This window comes from Cyanistes caeruleus, chromosome 12 (genome assembly GCF_971803275.1).
Source record: "Cyanistes caeruleus chromosome 12, bCyaCae1.hap1.1, whole genome shotgun sequence".
In the NCBI taxonomy this organism is placed as follows: domain Eukaryota; kingdom Metazoa; phylum Chordata; class Aves; order Passeriformes; family Paridae; genus Cyanistes; species Cyanistes caeruleus.
Window position 1 is genome coordinate 18,201,863 of NC_141712.1, and position 26,285 is coordinate 18,228,147.

Genomic DNA, 26,285 nt, shown 5'->3' on the forward strand with positions numbered 1-26,285 from the left:
AGATACACTAGTGCTGAGATTCTTAAGTGAAAAATATGATTTGCTCACATTTTGAATACCAGCTGATAAATGGTTTATAAAAGAGTAATAAGTGACTAATGGGAGCTTTACTAAATGATTCATCAGTTCCTGGAGAGGCCTGTAAGTGGCTAGCTTGCTTGTCACGGTGATTTATGGTGACTTGCAGCGCTGTCTCCTGACTCAGTTGTGTTACCCACTGGATAAAGCAGCCCCTGGAGGACAATCTGCACCTCCGTCTGCTCGTGGCTCTCAGAGGACAGGAGACTTTCCCAGCACCATCTGGAGAGATTTCTTCTGCAGCTCAGGCTGTTGAGAAACGGGCCTGAAGCTTTTGAGAGTCCCTGTCTTGATTCTTGGTATTGGCTAAACCGTACTGAGGAACAGATATGGAGCTAAAAGCAATTCTCAGGTTCCTCCTGGATCACTTTTCCATTCTTCTTTTACAAAAATATGTCTCTTGTACATGGTACTTTTATTTTCTGTGGTAAACGGACTTTGGCAACCCAGACCAGATCTGCCCATTGGCTTTGCATGTTTAAAACCAGCCAAAATCACCTCTCCTTCTTCTGTGGGCTGAGTCCTTCTTACCTTGTCCTGCAGGGAAAATTTTGCCCTTTGGGACTCCTGATTAATTTTGTTCCTTTCTGTGCAGGACTCCCAGTGAGCTGTAGCACACCTTTAGACACAATCATGTTTATGGTAGATGATTCCCCTTCCAACCCTCTCCCACAGGCCTTTATGTCTGACAGGGAGAAATTTCTAGTGAGAACCACAACTGTGTGGAAAACAGAGCCAAAGAGGTGCTGTCCCCTGACAAACCCAGCTGGGGAGCAAGGCCAGGGCTGCAGCCCTCTCCCATTCCCTGTTGGGATGGAAATCACAGTGCAAACCAGGCTGAACAGAAACAAAACCAGCAGGAGCTGCCAAATAAAGCAGTTTGGATCCTTCCCACATCACAGACTCTCATGGTGGAAGGGCTGAGGTGTTTGAGCAGCATCAGCAGATCTGAGCAGAGGACAAACCTCTTCCAGCCAGGCTGACAGCTAAGAATCAGAGCTCCATTATGGCCTAAAAGTGATGGGAACCAATCTAAAATTCCAGCAGCTTCTTCAAATTGGATCAAACTCCCCCAGAGCTGATTTGTCAGGAGAAATCGTTTTGTGGGATGGATAAACCCATTACAGCAAAACCACATGAACAGAATGCATACTGGAATTTCCATTTGGCTCCTGGTTTTGGGCTGTGAGACTGTTTACATGCAGAGAAATCAGAATTCATACAGAAGCTCGACAGAGCAGGGCAAAGCCTCTCCAGCTGTCAGTAAACTTTGGCACAAACAGCTTCAGGATGGCTGGGGATCACCACAGAGGAGCTCTTTGGCCACCCTTGTTTTTTCCAGAGCTGTAAATACAGCTAGAAAGGCTCCTGGAGCATATCTTAACCTTCAGAAACCTCTACACCAGATAAATATTTGCACTGACCTTTTCACTCAGCTTTGTTTCCACTTCATCCTCTTGCAGCAGTTCACCAACACACTTGACATATCTCCAAGTGCCCAAAAGTCTCCTTGAAAGCAAAGCAAAGATGTTACCTGGTATATTTCTCATGTGTGAGAGGCGGAATTCAAGAAAGGAAACAAACATCTAAATAGCAGCAAATATTTTGTTTTCTAAATGAAGACTGTGAGCATTCTGTTGTAACTGCAAAAGTGAAATTGAAGTTTTCTGTGACTGTACCATTTCTTCATGGTTAATAATTGGTCATTGGTCTCACCCATGGTACACTTCAAGAGTTTTCTGAGCTCTCATGACTTGCAGAACAGATTTCAAAATCACATAAGCAGTTTAGGAACCTAAAAATCTAAATAGCAGGCATGTAGACATCCTCTCCTTTTGTGGTTTTTTTTTTCCTTAAATAATTTTAGATGTCAAAAATATTTTTTAAAATATTATTGGACTTGATAAAGTAGCTGTAAAGACATTTAATGCCCAGTGGGTTTAGGAGCATAGATTGCTTTGACTCTCAGTGCAATTAGGATTCCAGATGTCTGTCTCTCTGCTAAACACTTTCAAATAACCTGGAAAAATGCCCATGATCAAGAAGGTTGATTAATATTTCTGAGTTGTGTTGTGGTGCTACCAAACCAAGGACATCTGGAAGACTTATTTAAACAGTCTGGCTATATGGATAATGAAATTACTCTTTTTGTTATTTTTTTTTTTTTTACCTTTTCTTGATATATTGTGTCAGTTTTTATCAGAATTAGCTGGCTTGAGGATTCTCATGTGATGAGAAATGCTCAGCACCACTCAGGATTGAATTACCAGTGACCTTAACAACAAATACTCTGCTGTAGCATTTCAAGAATAGAATAATTTCAGAAAAAGGAAAACAAATGTGATTATTCTGTGCATCATCTGAAACACAGAACTCTTCAGCAAAAAAACAAAACCAAAGCAATGAAATAATATTGTTTGGCAGACCAGTGGTTCCTGTACTCATCCAGATTCACACTGTGTGCATAATAATCTGTATTCATGTGGCTTTCAGCAAGCTATCTGCATAACCAGTGTAAGCATTTTGTTCAAGAACTTTTGCAAAATATGTTTAACACGGAGTCCATCCACTTATCACATAATTAGGGCTGGATACGCTGCGTGGCAGAGGCAGCAGACTCCTGCATTTATCTTTGCTTGTGAGGGGTGAGTTCATTGCTTTGTTTCTCTCCACCAAGGTCAGGGAATACATGAAGTTGTCTATTTAATCTCCGGATAAACACATTTCAGTGGTACATAAAACAACAGAGTGCTTGCTTTATAACCTGGGAGCAGCTGAGAAACACTTGTAGGATACAGGAAAGGGTCTGTGAATAGAAATGACCATTCAAACAGTGGCAATTTGGGGAGAAGCACAAGGGAAAGGGTCTGTGAATAGAAATGACCATTCAAAAAGTGGGAATTTGGGGAGAAGCACAGGGGAAAGGGTCTGTGAATAGAAATGACCATTCAAACAGTGGGAATTTGGGGAGAAGCACAAGGGAAAGGGTCTGTGAATAAAAATGACCATTCAAACAGTGGCAATTTGTGGAGGAGCACAAGGGAAAGGGTCTGTGAATAGAAATGACCATTCAAAAAGTGGGAATTTGGGGAGGAGCACAGAGGCACTGTGCTGCTCCTTCAGATCTGATTTTCCTCCTGGCTCTCTTGCTCTCCAAGTAGGCTCTCATGATAAACTTGCATTTTTGCCAGTCCTTTTTCTTTCCCCCCTCCTTTGGCAGTGCTCCCTCCCTGCCCTTTGTTTGGTTGCCCCGATTTGTTGTCATCAGCTGACCTGACCCATCCTGATGCAAGCTCCTGTGTGATCCCTTGCCTTTTGCAAGCCTTTGGTTGTGCTGGGAAGGTCAGCAGCAGCTCTGTGGTAATAACAACAATTCCCACTGCAGCTGGCAAATTCTCACCACAAACCCATTCCGGTGCCGACTTATCCTCGGAAGGTTTCTTCCATCTGCTTCTGCAGACAGCAAATATCCAAACCCTGTGAGCAGCAGAAAAGCCATAAACCCACAATTTATTGTTCTCTTCTCCAGGAAGTGAAGGTTAATATGCTTCCTCAATGTGGTCTATGAAGTGTGAACTTTACGACAGATATTAAGGTCAGGATTGCAAAGTAAACAGTAGCAGTGAGAGTTTGGAGTACCTCTAGCACAAACATGTTTGGGTGAGGAGCTGGGGAGTAGAATTTAAAAAGGAAGGAAAGCTCAAACAAAGGCTCTTGAGGGGAAGCACAAGCTAAACAAAGATAATGTGATGTTTCCAGGCCTAGTCTTGGACCACTTGTTCAGGGAAGCTGTGTAAACATAATTATTAGCAATCATTGCCAGGAGTGGCTGTGTGATGTTCCAATTAAACAAAAAAACACCCCTGCCAGCTGGAATTTTGCAGTTGCCTTCAAATCAAATTAGAATTGTTTTCTGCAGATTTCAATTGTAATGGACATTTAAAAAATTGCGGATTTTCCCCCGATAATATTTTTTTTCCTCTAAATGTACTGTTGAAGCAGTCCATGGAAAATTCCTTTGATTTCACTCTTCTCCAAGAGCCTTCACAGCATTTTGTATTTCATTAACTGTCCAAGCAACTCCAGCTTCAACACTGAGTGCTGGCACATGACACAGAGACTTCCAGGAAACCTCACAGTTGCTTTTAGATTAAGATACAAAATGATGCATCAATCTCTTTCCTGAAATTATCTTTGTGGGTCTCTGTTGGGAGACCTCACTTGACTGTGTGACATCCAGCTGACAAAAATCCTTAGTGTGGAAACAGTGATTTCTACTCATGATATTCATTGCAGAGTGATCCTTAAGCCATCCTTATCTTGTTCATAGAATCCCAGAATTATTTAGGTTGTAAGAGGCATTAAAATCATCTCATTCCATTTGCCTTGGACAGGGACACCTTTCACCATCCCAGGCTTCTCCAAGCCCTGTCCAGCCTGGCCTTGGACACTTCCAGGGATCCAGGGACAGCCACAGCTTCTCTGGGCAACACGTGCCAGGGCCTGCCCACCCTCCCAGGGCAGAATTTCTCCCTAATATCCAATCTAATCTTCCCTCTTTCAGTTTAAATAATTCAGAATGCAAATTGGTGGTCAGACAGTGAGGAAGGGTTGACCAGGTGTTACCTCTTTAGTCTCAAAGGACCTTTTACTCTGTGTATAAATTATTTCAGTTCCTCACCCGTGGAATGAGAAATTCTAACAGAAATACCAAGAATTCTAAATCTCTTTGTCTGACACAGCGCAGCTGATTTGAGAAGTAACAAATAGAGGAATTGTTAGATGTGTTGCAAAATATCACAGTAATCCCACGAGTTCAGAAACCCACACTGTTAATATGCCTGCAGCATCTGTGGGAGTTCTGTTTTAAAAGCAGGATCAAACATGATAACACACTATAGATCTTAACATATTCAATTTGCAGCAGACAAAACCCTATTTAATACCAATTACACAATATGTGTGAGCTGGTATCATAGCTGCAGTTTATGTGAGCAGAGGGAATTTGTAAAGCTGAAGTCTATTCATTCAAAAATAATAGTATATGTGACTGCTTGGGTCATTCCGCTAGAGTGGAATGAGTTTTGTGATCAGTTTATCAATTCCTTCACTGACAAGTGAGATTTTAAGGTTTTTCTCAGCAACACTAAAACTGATTTGGCTACTCCAAAATTTGCTAACCATCTGTGCACATGAATCAAAATGTCAGGATTATTTAGACAAAATATCTTTTTTCCTTCTGCTGTGAAGCATTAAAATAGACAATGGCTAAAACTCACCATGCTAAAAGGAACTGTAGGTTTATTCAAGTAAAACTTTTAGCAAATGCCTGTGGAAGATATTAATTTTGGAAAAATTTAAAATATATAGGCCTGATTGTGTCTTGTACTTAGTGGAATGAAAATGGTGTTGTTACATGTAAGAGAAAGCAGATTAGGGGGTTTGTAGAGCACTCCTTGTAGTTATAGTCTCTTTTGAATAAAATGATTCAGAAGTGGAATTTATCCATATCCTTGTAGTTCCTACCTTGGCCTGTTTCCAGGACTTGTTTGCCTTAGAGTTCCAGATGCTTATTTGTTAAAAGGACAGCCCTTTCTCCAGCCGTCTGTCTAACAGTCACATAATATTTGTTTGTTTTACAAATGTGTTCCCAGTGTTCTCAGTCCATATGTCACAAACAAAGTGTAAGCCCAGCTCCACACAGAGTATTGACGTTATCCTCCTTTTCCCATTCTAGACTTTGACCTGGTTAGGAAAAGCCCTAAATTCCAGTTGTTTTCCTCACCCAATATTTCCCTCCAACACTATTGCTCTACAGCCAGTCCTTTGGAACTTATATTCTAACTCCTGTTCTCCTCTTGATGCACCTTTTATAGAGATTTTCTTTTTTTGTACTTCTCTGTGCTAATCACTTGTGCCCTCTCTTGATATTTAATTTGCCCAGTGCTGAAATTTATTCTTTAAAATTCCTTCTGCCAGTTACATCATTCTCTTGTTTTTTAGGATAAAACAAACTTCCCCATTCCAACTAACCAAGGAGCAAACTCTTGGGTTTTTCCCCTTCCGAGCCTATTCTTTAGTCAGGAGTCTGTTAGGAGCCTTCTCTGAATTTTAATAATTAGCTTTACATTTTGCTTCCTCTCCAAACTCCTGGGCTCTGAGCCTGATCACCTCACATTCCTTAAACCCCTCTGCTCCTGTTTCCAGGTGCAGCCTCAGAACTCCCGAGACCCTCCAGTGCTGCAACCCCCGACTGCTTTTTGTTGAGAGACTCCCCTTTCCCTCTGCTCTTGTTTTCATCACTCCTCCCCTGTCTTCCTACATGGAAAACTTTTTTTTTTTTGCTATACAACCAAAGTCTTTTTCTGACCTTTGTCCTTTCATGATCTTCGTTCTGTCCCCACAATTTTTCCCCTTTTTCATCATTTCTGAAGACCTTCCTTCTCCCGCCCTTTGAAACCATCCCCCAGCGAACTCCTCCTCATGCCCTCATCACCTGCTTCCCTTGGGAGCCACCTTCTCCTTTTCAGTGCCTTAAACAGATTATCTGCTCAGAGCTCACAGAAGTCCCTTTTCCTCCTACAAATCGAGCCCCATTGCTGTTGGCTCCCACACATCCCCACATTTGTTCCTTTTAGGCTTTATCTCCTCCTCCCCTGCTCATTTGTTGTGCCCATCTCCACCAGCCAGGCTGGCAGTGCCCATACATTCACTGCTACTCTCAGATGTTCTTAGAGCAATGATTTTGCTTCATTCAGAAGACTGATGGTGAGGAGGGCACTGCTGTCCTCAAGAAGTTTAAAGGGTTGAAAGCAATCTTTTAGCTAAAAAAAAATAATAAAGTTTGAAAAATCAAAGGAGTTATGTGAGGAAGTTTTGAAAGAAACATAAGGAAAATCAATCCTGCTAAATAAGCTTAAATCTAAACCAACAATTGTCTGAAATAATATCAGGGAGGAAGATTTATCTGCAGCATTGATATTCTTAACTGCCTGCATCCAAGCTGTGGCTCCCATCCAAAGGGAGATGGGAGTGCAGTTTTAGACTGGGAAGTAAATCTGGATTTCTATACATGTATGTACATATAAACAGAAACACAGGCCCACAGGTGTCAGCCTACCTAAACTGAAGGCCTGATGTTTCCTTTTCCTAAAGCTGCATTTTCTAACGTGGGTTAAAACAAAAATGGAACCTGGATCTATTTGTCTATTTCACAGAGCCACAGAATCATTTATGTTGGAAAAGGGCTCTAAGATCAACAAGTCCATTTGGAAATAACACAATATATTTCCATATTGAGAAATAACACAACTGGCATTTGAAAGCAAAGAACATTGTTTCTGATTAATTGATTCAGTGCAGAACGAAGCTAAGAAACCTGTGTAGGTCTGAAGACAAATGAAAGGCAGCCTTTCTGATTTAGCAGTTCTGACCTTTTCAAATTTTCCATCTTAAATAATAATTGAAGCCCTAAGTAAATAAATTCAACTTTGCCTGCAGATGTTGAACTCTTTAATGTCCTTTTCCTGTGACACAGGCACTGCCTGATATTCCTGGCACAAACAGGTTTATCATACCCCATGCTAGGGCTGGCTGACAGTCACTGGGAACTGTTTTCTTTCCTCCAGACAAATGATTAAAATGCAGTTCCAATCAATAAATCTGTGAGGGTTCTGTGGCTGGGAAGTCTTCTGTGGTCCCAGGGGTATTTGTTTTCTTCAATCCTCCTGTATTCACGAGAGAACCAAATTGCAAAGAGCCCTGCTCAGCTGGCCTGCCCACTGAGGTTGTTTTTGGCTGCCTGGAGCTGGAGGGAGCAGCACAGGAGCACTGTCAGCGCTGCTGGATGAGGCAGGGATGTCAGCTCTGAGGAGTTCCTGCTGGCTCCCAGCAGCACCTCTGGGAAATCTCTGCTCTGGGAAGATCCAACAGCGCAGCCTCCACTCCTTTGCTGTTGGGGGGAACAGCATTGGCACGTTATAAAAGGGTCTCGGGTTCTGGGATCAAATTCTAGGTGAATTTCTCCACTTCTCAAGGATGCCAGATCTGCCTGTTTCCCTTTCCTTGAGTAAGGATTACCCCAAGTTGATCAAAGAGCAATATGTGAGCGCTAATCAGTTTTCAACAGCAATTGCTTTAATGCAATCAATTAAAAGGAGATTTTAATGATCTTAATAATTGTGCTTTTAAAGGGAACATGACAGCTATTATTGAACTCCTAATTTATTATTTCCCATAGAGATCAGTTTGGAAAATCAAAACATAGCTTTTAAAATGCACCATCCCCTGCAGTCTCACTGGTTTATTTCTTAAATTTGCACGTTGTCTTTGTAAATAATGGCAGCATAGAAACAATGAAGCAATGAAACCGTTTCCATTTCTAACTTCTGTGTTATGGGAGATGCAGGGGAAAGGTTCTTTTCCTGCCTGAATCCAGCAGGGGGTGGGACATGTTTCCATGCATCCATGCAGCTGGGAAAAGCATCTCACTGGCTTCTTTAATGGACTACTTTCAAGGAAAACTCTCCTCTTTAGCTGCCTGTAAATGCAGACTGGGGTTCTAGTCAGCAGAAATTCAGCTACATGTTGCACATCTGAATTATTTATTCAGAAATAATAAGCGTGCTTTATCACCACACTGAGAGGATTATCTGTGGTACATGGGAAAGCCATTGTAGAGCCTCTCCTGAACTAATTTGGGAGTATTCAGGAAGCACCTTATTCACTTTTTAATGCCTGGAGTCCAGACTATAGGTTGAAGCTCACTTATCCCATAAATGTATTTTTCTTAAATTCTTAAAGTATGGGCAGCATTACAAATGTTAATGCTACTATTATAGGATCATCATTTAAAAATACCAGCATTCTCCAAAGGCTCCAGCAGCGTGTCATTTCCCTGCTTTATTAAAATGAATGAACAGATGTACAATTTATTTCTGCTGAACTATCATCTAAATTCATAAGCTATTTCTCATGTGCCTGAAATCCATGTTGGTTTCCCATTTTCTTTGCCTTAGAAAGGAAAAAAAAAAAATTCTACTCTCATTTATCACTCTGGGGGATATAAAGGAGAAGTATACTCTCCACTTCATTCACTTTAGACTAATACCCTCAATACAATTTAAATCCCATCTCTTCAAGGCTATTCTCCAAAGCCAGGCACTGGGACACCCAGGATCTGAGTGGAAAAGTCCCTTGCTGTCAGTGCAGGTGGCCTCCAAGGACATTGTCCCTGACAGGACAGCACAGAGCAGTGTTTCATTTACAGTGCCACTGGGGGAGATGCGATTTCTCAGCTGGATGTTGGGGGAAACCAAGGAAAGGACAAATAATGGCTGGGAGTGCTGAGAGGTGAGAAGGGTGGGTGTGATTGGAGTGAAATTTATGGCTGAGGAACAAGTGTCAGCTGGCCCCAGACACTCCAAATGTGCTTTCTGTGTCTTGCAGCAGAGTGGAGACGTGGCAGGTGCTCCCTGGAAGGGATAAACCAAACAAGACTATGCAGAGATTGGAGGCAATGAAACCGTGCACGTGAAACGGAGATGTTGCCATGGAAAAAAATGAGCATAAAAACCCCAGACAGTGCTCTCAGCCTGTCACAATCTTTATTTGTTGGCAGGGTTTGTAGGCAATGTAAGGGTGGCATTTTGCTTTAATTCCATGTGAGGAATGAGTGGATGACACGTTCTAGGGGTTCTGGCAGCATTTCTTCAGTAAACCGTATTTCTAAGGGCTTATATCGTAAGCAAATCAAAAAAACCTCGGTGGTTTGATGTTGAAAACTGAATTCTCAGCCTCAGATTGTAGGGTTTAAAGTCTTTTTAATTTTTAGGTTTTTTTCATAAAAATCATTTTGGCAAAGAGAAGAGTGGAACAGAATGCAAATCAATCTGCTTTCTTCATTTCAGAGCTGCTCCAGAATTTAAATGCAGGCCCTTAAATTCCTTTTTGCCAGACAATTCAGGAAAATGATGAAATAATGGCTGAGATTTGTTAAAAGCATGATTTTCTTCAGAAATCTTGTCTGCTTGGCAGGAGCAGTTTGTTCCTGTGGGACTGCAAGGGAAGAGTTTTAATTCACTAATAAAAGCTGAAGAGTTCTAATTGGAGCAGGAATTTTGCTACAGTGGCCACGCTGTAGCCTCAAAACAACTAAATTTCACTATCTAGTGCTGCCACTCTTGTCCTCTTTGGATCCTTCCCCAGGCTGAGATCAGAGTTATTTTCCTCTCCCCTTTCCTTACATTTTGTTGCCAAAAGAGGACACGACCAGCTAGGAAAGCTACAGGCACAATTTTTATCTGCAGCAAGGAGGGCAAGTGTTATTTTGCAGTTTCACCCTGTATCTCCAGCTGTCAGCACCAAACCCAGCATAATGAAGAGTCTTGGGTGATGGGGAGTTCCAGACTGGAATCTCAGCTGGGAAATTCTTTCCTATCACTTGGTTTTGGCACAGAAAAAAAAAAAAAAAAATCATGGAAATTCAGCAAATTTCCAGGGTGTTCATGAGTATCATGAACCATAAAAATGTTAGAAAATCAGTGTTTTGTTCTGTATGGATTCTTGGATTTGGGTGCAAGTTTCAGGGAAAGGTTCTCAAGATATCCTCAAATTCCTCCCTCCTATTTATATAATTTCCAGTATTTGCTTATTTTTCCTTTAAGAGCTTTGATGCTGCAGTCTCTGTGACCTCCCAGCAATCCTCTACAGTCCTTCAGCTTCCCTGCAGGGGACAAGTTTTGCCTCATATCTGGGGAAGATTTCCCTTGCCTCCAGTGAAGCCCAGAGTTGTTGGCCTTGTCCCTGTGCAGGTGACACCCAGACAATCCTTTTATCCACAACAGCCTGTTTTCTACCCAGGATGATCCCAGGCCACGTTCCTTAGACCCCTGCCTGTCCCAGTGCTCTTTCCTTCCAGCTGTGGGCAGGAGCCAGGGGCTGTGGCCATCCATTCCCGAGCAGATGGAGCAATTCCTGCCTCTGCCCTGCCTGTGCAGCAACTCCTCCCTCTTCTCAGCAGAGCTTTGCTGTTTGCACAGCATCAAATCCTCTTTATTGTCCACAATTCTTATTCCAGCACAAAGTGACAAAACCAGCATCTGCTGGCTGTGGTTTCTTCTCCTTTCATCCTCAGCACAGGAGGAGTGTATAGATTTTGAGGACTTTGATGCGATGGGATTTTGTTGCTGTTTGTTTTCTTCCCTACCTGTGGTTTTGTGCTTGACGTGGAGAATTGATTAAGTCATTTGGGTGTTGTCTTATTATTTGTTTTGGATTTTTTTAGTAGAAGAGGCTGAGAATATTTCACACACTAAGGAGAGCCTGCAGGCACTGTGTAGGGCACTATAGGCACTGTGTAGGGCACTACAGGCACTGTCTATAGGTTCCCAGCTTTATGTCCCATTTAGAACACTGTGATCTTCTCTAACACACCAAACTTTTGTCCTGTGGGCAAACGTGCCCAGGACTTCAGGAGGAAATTCATCAATTCCAGGGATAGTTGAGAGTGAGCTTCATTAAAAGAATGTTTTATAACCATACAGCATTTTTCATTCCAAAGAACCCCAAAGGAACATGCAGAAAATGGATCTTCTCAGTGGGCAAGCAGAAAATTAAATTGCAACTTTCTGCTGCTTGCAGAGAAAACAGAGGTCTAAGACTTCATTTCTTTTATTAAAGAATTCTACTCAGGAAAGTTGCTTTCATTTCTGAGGAAGCATTACAGGTAATGGCTGACCCTGATCTTGTATTTTTACACTCAAAATCTTGTTGTTTGGGAAGCCCACCGTATATATAAAGCTGAGAAATTATTGTTAATTAAATTGGAAACTAATCCAAGTATCTTTGTTAATTCCAGTTGAATTACTCAAACAAACAAATATTCTTTGACTTAGAAAAATTTTCAATAGTGATAATAGTACAGACATAAAAGTGTTGTACACACCTTTCTTAACCCCTACCCCTTTTCCTGCTGTTTCTCTCACCATTTCCTTGCTCCTCTGGGCCATAAGTTGGTTTCATTGCAGTGTTTGTGTTCAGGGTGCTGTGGGGAGTCCTTTGCCAGGACAAACAGACTCTGATCATTTCCCCCTCCCGCCCTTGGGATCATTTGGGGTCACATTTCTGTCTTTGAGGATGTGTTTTTGTGTGTTGTGTCCTCTTCCTTGGCCTGAAGCTCCACGTTAGGTCCAAATTTACTGTCTCTGATGTGCCTCACACTTGTTAGATCCTCTCCTGCCCCTCCTGAGCAGGCTCTCCACCCTCACCAGCGCTAATCACCCACCCCAGGGACAGAAGGCACAGTCTGGCTGTGGCAGCAGCCTCAGGATGCACAATAAGAACATTTGTGCTTCAGCAGGAGCAGGATCCTTCTGTAGGACACAAACCTCACTCGCAGGAGTCAAACTGAGCTGCTGGGCACTTGTAGGTGAAGTGCCTCGAGGTTCTCAGGGAACAGAGAGGAGCTTTTTGTGTTTCATCCCAGACACAGCACTTGGTGCTTGAGGTGGCTGAGGTGCCTTTAATGAGCTCCCCAACTCCTCTGAGCACCCACGAGGGCGCTGGGCTGTCTGAAATCACCACTGCGCTCTCACCGCTGATCAAAGTCTCCCTGCTTACAAGAAAAATGGAGTGCTGAACAGCTGAACAGCAAAAATCCACCAGAAATGAAAGTAAGACCAAAAAACCTGGCAGTGGCAAAAAGGCAAGGCAGTGGGAGCCAGGAGGAGTTTGTGAGTTCCCAGTGGAGAGGGTAACCAGGAACTGAGATATGCCGGCGTGTGTGGCTGTCATAAAGGTTATTATCCAGCTTAATGCAGGCAACTTGTCTCCCTCTGGTTTCCCTCCCTCCCTCCAAGCTCAGTGCCCCTGACTTTGAGTGAAAATATCACAAGTAATTGAAGTTGCAAACCCCAGCAGAATACTAAATTAGAAATTAAGCAAAAATGCTCATCAGTTGGAGCACAGAAGTCCTGGGCAATTTTTCTAATGTTATATTACAGCAATTGTAATATCTTTTTTCTTCCCCCTACTGCTTCACTCACTGAATTGATTGAATTAAATGTGTTCTGTGGTGCCAGCGAACCTCTGACCCCAGTTATTCAGGATAATCAGGGGGTAATCAGCCTGCTGTGATCCAAGCTCCAAAGGAGCAAGAATATTGTAAGGTTCAGGGAGCCTGAGCTGGCATTAATCAGATGTCGTCAGGGTTTGATTATAAATCCTAAAGACCACCAAATTGATACAACATGGTTTAATCCACTAAAAATTAGGTATCTACATATTAATCACCAAGTTGAATATCTGCAAGTGATTGCTTTTCTAGTAAGTGAAGTCAGGTGTCAATGCTTTGGAATGTCCCACAGTTAGTCATAAATATAATGATCAGCATCAGCACAAAAGCAGCATTAGCCAGATTAAAAAAAGATTTTGTTCTAACCTCAAATAGATTTTTTTTTTCCTCCTGTTGGAGTTTTACAGCTCCATTGAAATTGTTGCTCGTGTTTCTACTCTAATTACGAGCTTACTCAGAGGCAAGAAATAGGAGATGTTTCTGAGGTACCTGCAAGCACAGCATTTTTCTGCCTTCCAAGGGGAGGAAGGGTGGCTGCTTACAGTATATCACACTGCTGTGTACAGAAATAAAGTGGTATTTATTGTCCCTTAAAATGATTTCCCCTAGAACTGGCAAGCTCAGGTGAAAAATCTGTATCTAGAAATGTGTGTCAGGATCCAATTAATTCCTCCTGTACTGGCTGTCCTTGGGAAGGGCTCAGTGTGGCAATATTGATGCAGATGTATGAGCACATTACATGGAGGATTCTGTAGGAGAAGGAGAACCAGCCTTAAAAGAGAGGAGTAGCAGAGTCTCTTAATGAACTCGTGCTCCTCACACAAGTCCTGATTTAATAAACATTCAGCCCTGAGGAAAAGCTTTCTGATATAAACTGAAGATGATACCAAATTCTTTTTTGTCTTATTGGTGCCACCTGTATTTCCTGGGAATTGCATTTATTTGCACGAGACTTTTGGTGTGCTTGGAATCAGAGGACCTAAGGTGCTGCTGAGGGATTTCCAGGCATCCCAGAATGTTAGCTGGGATTGGGATGAGGGAATTGCACAAACTCTGGGCATCCCAGCAAGTGTCAGCTCTAGTGACCAGTGGCTGTGTAGGTGCCTTGTGCTGCCTGCTCTCCCCCAGAGACCTTAGTAGGGAACTTAAAACTCATCTCATTCCACCCCTGCCCCTGCAGAGACACCTTCCACTGTCCCAGGCTGCTCCAAGCCCTGTCCAGCCTGGCCTTGGACATTTCCAGGGATCCAGGGGCAGCCACAGCTTCTCTGGGTAACCTGTGCCAAGGCCTTGCCATCCTCACAGCCAGGAACTCCTTCCCAATGTCCCAGCCCTTCTCCAGAGTGCAGCCATTGTCCCTTGTCCTATCACTCACCAGTGCAATGATGTATTGATGGATACAACACAATAATACAAAAGTGCCCTTTAGGTTTTGGAGGGGGCTCTAAGGCTGCAGCCTCAGGGGACCCTGCAGCCCACACAAGGCAGGGCTGACAGGTTTGGGTGTGTGTTTGGGTGTGCCACTCTCCTCTCTGCCCAGAACACAAGTGCAGAACCTTGGCCTGTTTTGACCTCCCTGCTTATTCTCGGACTGGGGAGTCCTGCCAGTCATTCCCAAACTCTAAACAGCTCCGAGAGAATTCAGTATCAGGATAGAAAAATACCCTTAGCTCATTTTTATCTTCTTTATTAATAAAAAGGAGCAAATAGATGCTTAACCATTTGCACAAAACTTATCCAGCTGAGGCTGCAGTGGTGTTTGTGTTCCAGAAAGATGAGGGAAAAAAACAGAGAATGTTTGGGTAGGAAAACATAAATTACCAGTGAGAAAATGAAAGGGCCCTGAATGTTTCCCCTGTGACATTCTAGACAAGAAATAAGTACACAACAGGCCCTTACAAGAGGAATGTTTCATTTTCCTTTATCACAAATATTTTTCTTTCAAGGAAAGATGAAATGAGCACTGGCAAAAGGAGCTGGGTGGTGGGAGATGGAGACCATCAGTAGCCTTAAAGCAGAAAGAAATAAATCCATTTAGCATAGCTGAGATTTTTTTTCCTGACCTTTTCACAGCTGTGCAGTGCCAAACCATACATCTGTTGCTGCAATATATGCTTAAATCTCAGTTTCCAAAGCAGGTTCACCCCAGCTGCCAGTGAACTCCCCTGACCCTGCCCTTGGAATGCTCCCCTCACAGTGCTGGATGGGCAGGCTCACATCACCCGTGGTCATTAGTCAAATAAACTGCATTTATATCTATTATTCTTTATTCTTGACCTTGGAAACAGAATTGTTCTGTGCTAACAGGGTTAGAGGCCCCAGGTCTTCGTTGTTCCCATCCTGGGTAATGAGAACTCGATGCTCACCTGGATGTTCAGGATATAATAAAGATTTTTCTGCTATGAGAGGAAAACAGAAAAGGAAAGAGATCATTAATCATGAAAGTTCACTTATGTCTCTGATCTCTAAATGATTATTCTTGTATCATAGCTTTTTGATAGAGCAGTAATGTTTTGCTCAATGAATGTTGAGCCAGCTGGATGTAGACTGGATAATTTGAGAAAAAAAAAAAAAAAAAAGTCATGTATATCCAGTAGAAGAAACTGTGTGCAGTAGACTTCATTCATCACTTTGTCAGCAGACTTGGAAGACTTATTGTGTTCAGATGGATTGAAATATGGAGCGTTCAGCCCAAATTCTCCTTTCCCCACTCAGCTTTTCACAGAAAACAAAATGCTGGCTCGAGATTTCATTTTTAAAATTCAGGCAGATTCTGTATCACTGCAGATTATGCTGCCTGTAAACTTCCATCTGTACCTCCTGCTTCCACTGGAACAGTGTGAAACCTTGCAGAGTTCTTATCTGCTTCCAAAATAGAGTTTTCAAACTGGGATAACTTCAGACAGCTCTCAGCTGGAGGGGCTTGTAAATCTAGGGCGTCTCATCCCATCAACTGGCACAACCTAAAATGCCAGAAGTTTGGGGAATTGGTGAAATTTGTAGCTGAAATATTCTGGAGATACAAGTTGCTCTGAATGCTTGGAGTGGGGCTGCTCAGCACTGCCCACCAAAGGCCCCGTGAAGAACCTGAAGCGCTGTCAGAACATCTGTTGTTGGCAGCTTGGTTCTCCATCAGCTGCAAACTGGCACAAAGAATGAGCCCCTCCTCTGGAATCAGTGCCCTCCCGGGGCAGAAAAGGCAGGATTTCTCATCTGCCTGCATATGCTGCTTGTTCTCAACCAGGCCAGAGATTCTGACATGGAGAAAGTCTCATTTTCATTGCAACTTCTACCTCTCTGCGGAGACCAGGAGTCTTGAACTGGCGAGGATACGCCTCTGTTTTCAAATATCAAGGTACCAAAATAGTTAAACAAGATGCCTCTAGATTTTTATCTAGAAAATTTTTGTTTTTTCACCTCTTTAGAATGAGGCATTCCTTTCTGTTTGTGTTGTTGTTGGGTTTTTTTAACTCAGTTTAGTACTTCTATAGAACACTAAAATACCTTGTCTGCTTCCTAGAGGTAAATAAGATAATAATTTTAAAATAATCAGTGGGTTTCATCTGCTGAAGGTCTTATCATTGCCCAGCTCTCTGCCCATCAGTACTGAGGCCACATTGCATTTATTTACACCTGGGAGCAGACTAAAGCCCTTAGAGAAATCTCTTCTTCACTTCCCTCATTCTCCCAAAATTTCTAGCAAATTAACTGGTCTCTCCATACGTTAATGCTAATTTTAAGAAAAAAGAACAAAAAAAACCAACTTATTGTCATAAAATTCTCCCTTTTTCTACCAGTTTAATATTCAGAGAAGAGTAAATTCACCTTTCCTGCTGTTCAGGGTTCTTTGTGGTGCAGGTAAAACTGCAACAGTGAAGGACAAGGTGTTTTATGAACACATTCTGTGTCCAGGCCCCAAAAATGTGACATTCAGGGAAGCAGTGGGAGGAATTTGTTGCTTTAAGGTCCTTGGAGCAAATGAATCCCACCTCTAACTGAGACTGCCAGAATTCCTTGCAAAATGAGTTGTAGGTGACTTCCAGTTTTTCCTTTTAGGAGAGCGGTATCAGTTCCACCATATATGTTCACATGTTTGTCTTCAGCATCAGAAAAGTTGGTTTAGGTATGAAAAAGTCTCTGCTAAAAATGAGAAAGGACCATTTTACAAAGCCTTCTTCCCTTCCCATGTCACCATCATTAGGACAAGTGGGGAAAGAATCTTGCAAAACCTTCGTGCTCCTCAAATCCAGTGGATGAACAAAGAAAGCAAAATCCAGTGAGGTGTGTTCTATTTAAAGCTCATTCCATTTAAAGAAGACATCCAGCATCTTAGGAAGAATACAGGCTTAACACTGCCCTTGATGGGGAGTGCACTGAGGAAGAAATGAGAGGAGCTGGGCTGGCTGAATTCAGCACAAGGGGCCTCATAAATGTGAAAGGCAGAGCTCTCCCTGCTCCCTGGGCAGGTGAATAGGTGCAGTCTGCTCCTTCAGCCCTGCTCAGATCATCATTTTCTCTCATGCTGCTGTTTTAAACATAAGGTTTGTTCTACCTGCGGTGAAGGAATTTTTTATAGCTCAGAAAATAACATCATTATTTGAGGTTTTCTCAGAAGTTCCTTAAAGGTAATAAATACAGTGACCTTTCACTGTGCTCTGTCCACCTGGAGAAGGAGTATTTGTTTTCCTCTGATACAACTAGCATTCTAGAGGTGTCCAATTATTTGTAGGTACCTGATTTATTCCAGAAACCACTGAATGCACCTTGCATTTATAGGTGGAAAAGTGAAAAAGAATGAATCATTTCTAAATTATTTATATATTCAGGAAAAAAAAAAATAAAAGAGAGCACCTTTGTCTTCCTTCTGAATCTTCAGACATTTGATGCATACCTGGAGGTACCTGGCTTTGGAGCAGGCATTCAACACATGATTAATATGTGTTAGAATTATCTTTCTGCCTTTGCTCAGTGAGGGCCTGAGCTGGGCTGAGAAAGAGTCAGAATCTTGTGTACAATCTTCAAAATAATTCCAAAAAGCATCTGCTTTTCAAGTAACCTTCACCATCACTTATTTACCATCCCCAAATGGCTGCTTAGTCTTCTGCAATCCTATCAATGACAGGACTGAAACCAGCACCAGCTCTGAATGGGCTTTCAGTACTGCTGTGGAAGAAGCAGGGAGAAAGTTCTGTAAATTAATTTATGGCTCCTGTCAGGATCTTATTCTGTAGATCTTCCAAACTTTTCAAAGATTTATGGTGCCTGAAAAAGGGGTAGGATGTCCCTTCACACTGGCAACCTTACAGGCAGTTCTTGCAGCTCCTTCCTTCCTTCCTTCCTTCCTTCCTTCCTTCCTTCCTTCCTTCCTTCCTTCCTTCCTTCCTTCCTTCCTTCCTTCCTTCCTTCCTTCCTTCCTTCCTTCCTTTTCCTTCCTTTTCCTTCCTTTTCCTTCCTTTTCCTTCCTTTTCCTTCCTTTTCCTTCCTTTTCCTTCCTTTTCCTTCCTTTTCCTCCCTCCCCCTTAGCCTTCCATTTACCTAACTGATCTTTTGGATTGGTTGTTCTTGCTGCAGACTTGTAAACAAAGATTTCACCAAAAAAAAAAATTAATTCAGTCCTTCATTACCAAGTCCTACTTTTACTTTGTAAAGCAAACTGGTTTGTGCCTTGAAAGATCACAAAGCATTTAAAATGCAGAGGCTGTGAAAAATCAAAAGTAAAAACTGAAAATGCATCCAAAATTATTATGGTCAATTTCATATATTTGAAAAGTTGTTGAGTTTTTTTGATTTTGTTTTTTTTTTCTTTCTTCTAAGCTACGATTGAATTATTTTTGTAATTTCACCAGGGAGGTGGAAGAATATTATGTAGTCAGAAAAAATATAGAATAAACTGAAAGAAACACTTTCTGTTAAGAAACAATGTGGTGCCTAGGAGCCAGCATTATGGCAGTAAGACAATGACAATAATAAAGCTTGTTTAGGTGACTCACAGCTATAATTTCTGCTTTGCATCTCATTTACACCATCAAATCCTTGTCATACCATGATAATGCTTTATATTTATGTGGTCTCTTTCATCTAAATGGCTTTCCAAGTGTTTCATGTGTTGCTTGGTGTGCAGCTTACATCAAATTAATCCATCACTTCAGTACAGATATTTCTGTAGTGAGACAGAGCCGCTGCTTGTGTCCATGTAGCAAAGGCTGTGCACAGTCTTAAGAAGTAAAATACCTTTAAAATCTGCAGAGGAGATTAGGGAGATGAAGCACCACAATTCCCCTTGACCACACCATTTTCCATTAAATTGCTCCAGTGGAGGGTTTGATATGAACTGATTTTGCTCAGGTAGAGTTTTCCAGCCCTCCAGGGGCCCAGGTTAGTCCCTTGGGATGGGAGGAAAGAGGCAGCAGGATCAGCTGCACCACTTTGGGCAATCACAAACTCTCTTTCCTCCTTGTGCTTCCCCTGCCTCAAACACCCATGACTTGGTTTGTCCTTTGGAAACTGGGCTTTGTGTCCCACTGAGTTCCACCTGAAATGCTCGTTTCTGACGTTTATGAGACTCTCATTCCTGATTGATCCAGAATGCAGACCTTTGTGACCGCTCTGAAAATTCATTTGTACTTGGAGATGTTCCAGGTACAGAGCTATGGAGAATATGTTGTTTCCTTGGCAAATAAATCCTGGCAGTTCAGGTGCATTTGTACTGAATGACAGCCTGCAAAAGAAAAGGCAAAAAGCAGGTTGCAAGAGATTCTATAACTTGTCATCACATTCTCAGGAAATTAAACAGACAAAATATGGTAACAAAGGCAGTGGGCTTCAGTGGAGGGAGATAATTGCAATAATACAATTTCTCTGTGGAATTTCAAACACAGACATATGAATTTAATACATCCCATTATTTTCCATCTTTTATGATATATAGAAGAGGAAAGAAAGCACAGAATACCTTCCACTGGAATATCACCCTGATAAATGCAAACTGACACAGAGTTTTAATTTGTTTGTTCCTGATTGGGAATCACAGCGTGCAGAATCTTAATGAGCCGTTGGGTAGTGATCACCGACCCCAGGCACGTTTATCTTGCTTTGTGTTTGCTGCTTGTAGCAGCTCTTTAATTTGGGTGTCAGTGCCCCACTCTGAGACAGTTTTTTAGTGGCTTCATGAAGTTGTTGTTCGTGCCTGCTCACACTGCTGTTGGACAGGAGGCATTCAGGTGGTTCTGATGGACTCAAGTTCATCTCTTCATCTGCTCTCAGAAGTCAGTAAACAGAATCTCATTTACTACAGCAGCTTTAAATGAGGCTGTGAGATAAGAACCTGATTTTCAGCTGTGTCTGAGATGAGGTGGGGTTGGTGCCTGGATGCTCAGGTGATAAGGTTTTGCAAAGTGATCTTTTTGTGTACCTGCCCTGTGGTGGGAATCTGACAAGACTGGTTTGTCCTGAGACCATGCAGAGGAATTTTCTGTCAGTAAGAGCTGGCAGTGCACTGTCCTTTCAGTTCATGGAGGGTGATTTGGCTCAGTGCTACCCCTGGCTCCAACAAGAAACAACCCCTAAATTAAACTTGTAAAATCCAGGGAAGGGAGGAGCAGTCTGTTGGGATGGGACTCTCTCCTCTGCTCAGGCTGTGTTTGAGCACAGCTGCTTTCAACATTTCTGGTCTCCTTGCCTTCCTTGTGCTAACTCCTGTAAGAAACAGAAACTGCCACCTGTCACCCTCCAGGACCTCCATGTCCTGTGGAACCACGCTGGTGATCCCTCAGGAGAATTCCACTGTGCTCATCTGCTTCCCCTCAGTCCATCGTGATGGCAAACATTGCTGCTTGTTACATTTTCAAGTCCATTTATGCACCCTCACAAGCCTCACTCTCTTCATTTACATCCATCACTATATTTCCTCAAAATCTTTCAGTTCCCCAGTAGCTGCTGGCCACTCAGTGTTTCCTTCCAAGTTCGTATCAGTTCATTTTCTGTGTATTTTGCCACAGGATTTCGGATACAAAGAAAGAAGAACTGCGTCTTTTTTCTCCCTTATATTTATAAAACTTTAAAAATGACAGAATTGCTAAAATCTCTGGCACAATAAATGACAGAGTGGCACATCACAGAGCAGGTTAACCTCACATTTCAAATACTCAGAAGCAGTAAATGCACATATTTCCTTCCAGCAAACCCACTCTGGCCCAGGGTATTTGCTTTCTAAGTTATTAGTGTTAAAATGGGTCCAAATGATAGCAGTTTAAATAAAGTACCGAACTCATCTACTTTATTCTTAATTTATAGTGGTGCTTAGGGGATGTGCAGATATTTAAAATGAGTAAAATCAATTAACTTGTGATCCAATTATTTGTGTTAGCCACTGTGGGCTTTTATTTTAGAGCACTGGTTCAGACTTTCCCAGTTAAGCACTGTGCTTTGAGAGTGCAAACCTTTCACTGTGAAATATGAGGAACCTGTGGTTCTTTTTTTTCTGTTTCCAAATCTAATTCCTATTTTTGCCCTTTTATCATTTTTAAATTCCCTTTTTTACCTTTGCTTTTGAAAGGGACTCAGTATAAGTGCAACAGATTTTTCTAAATGTTGGGAGCTTTATTCCTTACATAAAGGTGACTGAACAGACAAAAGAGTTCACCTTCTAGATAAAATACACTATATTTTTCTAGGGACATGGTTTCACAGTAGATATGTGTCTTTTGCTATCATAAATCTGTGATTTATTACACTTTTCACATTATAAATTTAGAGTAGACCTCTGTGACAACTTCTGTGGTCTGATCATTCTGCTTTTCCATCCATCTTGAGCAGATTTTACTCTAACCTCCCAGACAGCTTCAAATATCTGTTTTTACGTGGTCATTTCCAAAATGTGAAGGATGCTAGGGGTGAGGGTACCACTGTAGCAGGAATTATTTGGCTTGGCACAGCCTTTCTCTGCGGATGCTGGCATTTCCTTGACCTGCAGGAGTCAGAAGCTCAGCAGTGTTGTGCCCCCAGCGGGTCCATGTGCCCTTTCTCTCTTCAGCTGCAGTTCCTGAGAGCTCTTCCTAAACCAGGAGAAAACAGGGATGCAGGAGAAAGCCAATCCCAACTGAGATATCCTTGATTTAGATATCCTTAGCTGGACATTCCATATTTTTTGAACTAGCTGGTACACCATGGCAACCTTTTCCGTCCCAGTCTGGCACTGATGGGGTAAAAATAATAAATTCCTCTCACAGGCTTCACAATAATGCATCTGAATAAAACAGCCATATCTTTTAATATTTTACCCTAACAGCTCTTACAGCTCCCAAGGTGAGCCAGGGAGTATTGAACACTTAATTGAATCAGACTGGAGGATTAAGGAAGAGATTTTTCTGAAGGATCAATATGAATTAGGAGCAGATGCCTGGTCAAATCTAAGGGTTAGATTTTTTAGTATTAGGCTCCTTGAAGTCTGGTCACATTTTTTTATGCAGCTGAATGGAAATTGGTGGGTACCGACCACTTGTGGGAAAAATTCTGACCCTTTTGGGTCTAATGTCTCATTATGCATGCTCAAGTTGGGACAATATGAAATAATATAAAATATCAGTCGGGCTAATTGGTTATTTTCAATCAGAGTAAGAGGTATCCAAGTCTGCTTGTGACAACATTTGGCTGAGCTGGAAGGAACACAAACTTGGTAACCATTCTTCCGTTGTTTCTGAGATTCTTAATAGAGTTTTCCTTTTAATTTGTTTCAAAGCAAGTGAAAATATTGTTATATTATCATTTAGAGCTAATTAAACTGCAAATGAGCTTAATGAAGTGTCTGAAACAAAGCTCAATCACAACCTGTTACATATTAACTATCAAAATCAAAAGAATCTTTAAATTCTTTGTTATATTCACCAAGGAAGATCGAAATAGCCAGTTATTAATGTCATCCTTTTATGAAACCAAGTTTGAGGCTGGAAAGCTTGAACTGAGTGCATGCACTCAAATTACACAGACAAATTGAAAAAGGGTTTGGGAAGATAAATGAAATCTATTGGAAAAAGAAGAAAAATGAAGATAAGTGAACACAGGGGAAGACATAGTCATCTTTTCTTTATTTTCATATGAGGGAATCCACTTTATCTCCTATTTGTTCAGATTGGGAAATCTATATATTAATAAAACGCCATTTTCTGGATTTGGTATTTTCACAAACTCTTCTGCAGTGTTATGACTTCTTGTGTTCTGTAAGAGAAAAAGACATTTAGTTTATTCAGGTCTTGAAGCCACTTGGGTGACTCTTGCCCTTGAGTGATGCATTGTCACCAACCATAGTACAGCAAAACCTATTTGTGTCATTAAAGTTTGTAACTTTGGACTTTTGAAGGTTTAATCCCTGGAAATGCTAAAATTTCTTAATGATCTGTAATGTCAGTGCTGATGTTCAGCACTTCTCAGGATTAGGTCTGTTATCAGCCTGGTTTATCCACCTCCAAAGCAGGCATTTTCTTATCACTCTTTTATACAGTGCTTTTAGCACGTCAGCCTCAAGTACTTGAAAGGTGAGGAGTGTTATTAAGTGTGACCCTTACAAGCTTTTCCAATGGTTTGCTTAATGTTTTTTCCCTACATAAACAAGAATGATGGAGAATAAACTAGAATTTTCTTATAGAGCTTGGCTGGTTGAATCGTTCAGCAACGCATTTCACAAGATCATAAAAAATTCTTCTGCTGCAAAAACAAAACAGCACTGGCTTTTAGTTATGCAGACAAAGTGGTAGCATGAGGTCCAATTATTTTTGGATGTCTTAGAGCAAACCCTCAAAAAAATGCTTTGGGAACGGTTTTTGTGAGACCTGTTTTGTGTCCTGGTAACGATGCATTGTAAAAAGGAATGTGGGTGGGATAATTCATGAAAAAAAAAGAGTGTGAAATGCAAAACTGGAGCTGCTTGTAAATAAAAGTAGATTTGAAGGCATGAGTGGTCTGTGCAAGGCAGGTTCCTCTTCCCTCAGTTCCTGTGCTGGAAATACATGCAGCTGTGCAGCACTGCTGGCATTTTCATGCTTCACTTTCCAGCAATATGAGCTGAGCTCTCTTCTTGTGACCAGAACCATCCCAAGCTCCATTCCTATAAAATCTCTGCTTATCTTCCATCTATTAAGTGAAGAACAGCTGAAATGTGCTACCTCATATTTCATAAGTGAGAATGTATTATTTAAAGCCCACAACGTTCAGTTTCGGTCAAGGATTCCACCTTCCTCCTGCTGGGGTAAATAATTAATGCTGCCTTGGATATTTTGTGTGTGTGTGTGGTCATTAAGTGGAAACAGTAATGATTTCCTCTGTGTTTTATTTTCCAGTTCCAGGCCACAGTGAAGGAGGGGGTGACAGGTGTAATAGTGAACTTAACTGTGGGTGACCGGGACGACCCCGCCACCGGGGCGTGGAGAGCCGTCTACTCCATCATTAACGGGAACCCAGGGCAGAGCTTTGAGATCCACACCAACCCCCAGACTAATGAGGGGATGCTCTCTGTTGTCAAGGTAAGAGCAATCCCCTCCTGCCCTGTATCTTTGCTGTCGGGTCCATCCCCTGGGCTCATTGCATGAAGCAAGGCACAGCAGGGATAGGTTGTTCCAAGATATAAAGTTGGCTGCCAGCCCTTGTCCAAACTGTGTGTATAACCCCTTCTTCTGTCACAGTAACCTTATTCTTTAGTCACAAGGACTGCCTGTTCCTAACTGTATTGCCATTGTGTTTAAATAACACCCAGACTTTCAGTAATCATCACAATTAATAGTGAGATTTGACAACAAAGATTTGTTTGTTGCTGGAGGTACAATTAGAATTCAGGAGCCCCATTTTGTTCTCACTTAGAGAACATATGCAAGTAGCAGGGAAGAAAGGGACATGGATTCAGACTGAATCCACATTTCTAAAGATTAGTCCCACATTTCTAAAGCCTCATAGGAAAATTCATTGCCTGTCTTTGTACGAAGACAGTCCTGTATCTCAAATTTAACAAATAAATAAAATAAAAAAAAAAGAAGAAAATAGTCCTGTTTGCTGCCTGTACCAGAATGCTCTCTTTTTTGCTTCAGAAGAGGCATTGTCAATTCTTAAGACAAATGCATGTATTTCCATGGCAGTGCCTTTGATTTTAAGACAGGAGTTGAGAAAGCAGCTTGTGTTATTGTCATGAGTAGCTACTGAATGTGACTCATTTGTTTGCTAAATACATGCTACATATAAATAAACATGTATATATGAGCATTGAATTGTGTCTGTAAATGGCAAAAAATGTAAGCTCTTGGGCAGAGGGATGTCTCCACGGGTTTTGAAGTCTGTTATGTTTTGAAGTTTATTATCTTCAGTGCCCTTTAGAACTGAGTGTGTCCAATCCTAAACTCTCACCAAGTTCTGGGTGCAGGGAATGTTGTTGTCCCTTTCTGGCTACTTCTGCTGTCTGCAAGTTTGCCATGGGCTAAAGGAAAAAGTGTTGTCATGGTGTTTGAGCTTTGCCCTTCCATTCTGCAGCCCTTAGACTACGAGATCTCGGCCTTCCACACGCTGCTGATCAAAGTGGAAAACGAAGACCCGCTGATCCCAGACATCGCCTACGGCCCCAGCTCCACAGCCACCGTCCAGATCACTGTGGAGGACGTCAACGAGGGCCCCGTTTTCCACCCAAACCCCATGGCAGTGACCAAGCAGGAGAACATCCCCGTTGGCAGCGTGGTGCTCACGGTGAACGCCACCGACCCCGACACCCTGCAGCACCAGACCATCAGGTGAGAGCAGAGCCCCCTCATTTCCATCCCTCACTAAGTGGGAATGTCTTTTCTGCCCAAGAATTTGCCTGCCAGTGCAGAATTAAGTTTAACTTGTTTTGGCTCTGCACAGTATGAAGTTTCAATTTATATTTTTTTATATTTTGCTGCAATTGTAGATTCAGTTTGTTGAAAACACAGCGCTGTATTAGACAGGAAGCAATAATTTTCCACACCGTGAGATTCCTACAGTAAAACAATCAAGTGCCACAAGCAATAGACTTGGTTTTGAATAGTTTCAAAATTTTAACCTGCTTGTTTATTCCTCTTCCTTCATGAGATCCAGGGTAGATATATAAAAGTTAAAAATGTCTATAGAAATGATGCATCTGTTT

The 26,285-nt window shown here is 41.8% G+C and overlaps 1 protein-coding gene and 1 long non-coding RNA gene across 5 annotated transcripts in view; one reads left to right on the forward strand and one right to left on the reverse strand.

Annotated features, from left to right (window-relative positions):
• Positions 1-26,285, forward strand: part of CDH13 (cadherin 13) — a 426,188-nt gene that overhangs the window by 354,057 nt on the left and 45,846 nt on the right. For all 4 annotated transcript variants that reach the window (XM_086847088.1, XM_086847086.1, XM_023934518.2 and 1 more), the window contains exons 9-10: positions 24,481-24,663; positions 25,658-25,911. In XM_086847088.1, coding sequence (XP_086703214.1) covers positions 24,481-24,663; positions 25,658-25,911 — 437 coding nt within the window. The remainder of the gene's footprint in view (positions 1-24,480; positions 24,664-25,657; positions 25,912-26,285) is intronic.
• LOC147650889 (uncharacterized) lies at positions 18,717-20,425 on the reverse strand. Its single transcript, XR_015275218.1, has 2 exons — positions 20,103-20,425; positions 18,717-19,868 (listed from the first exon to the last, which is right to left on the reverse strand). It is a non-coding gene; the product is annotated as an uncharacterized LOC147650889 (long non-coding RNA).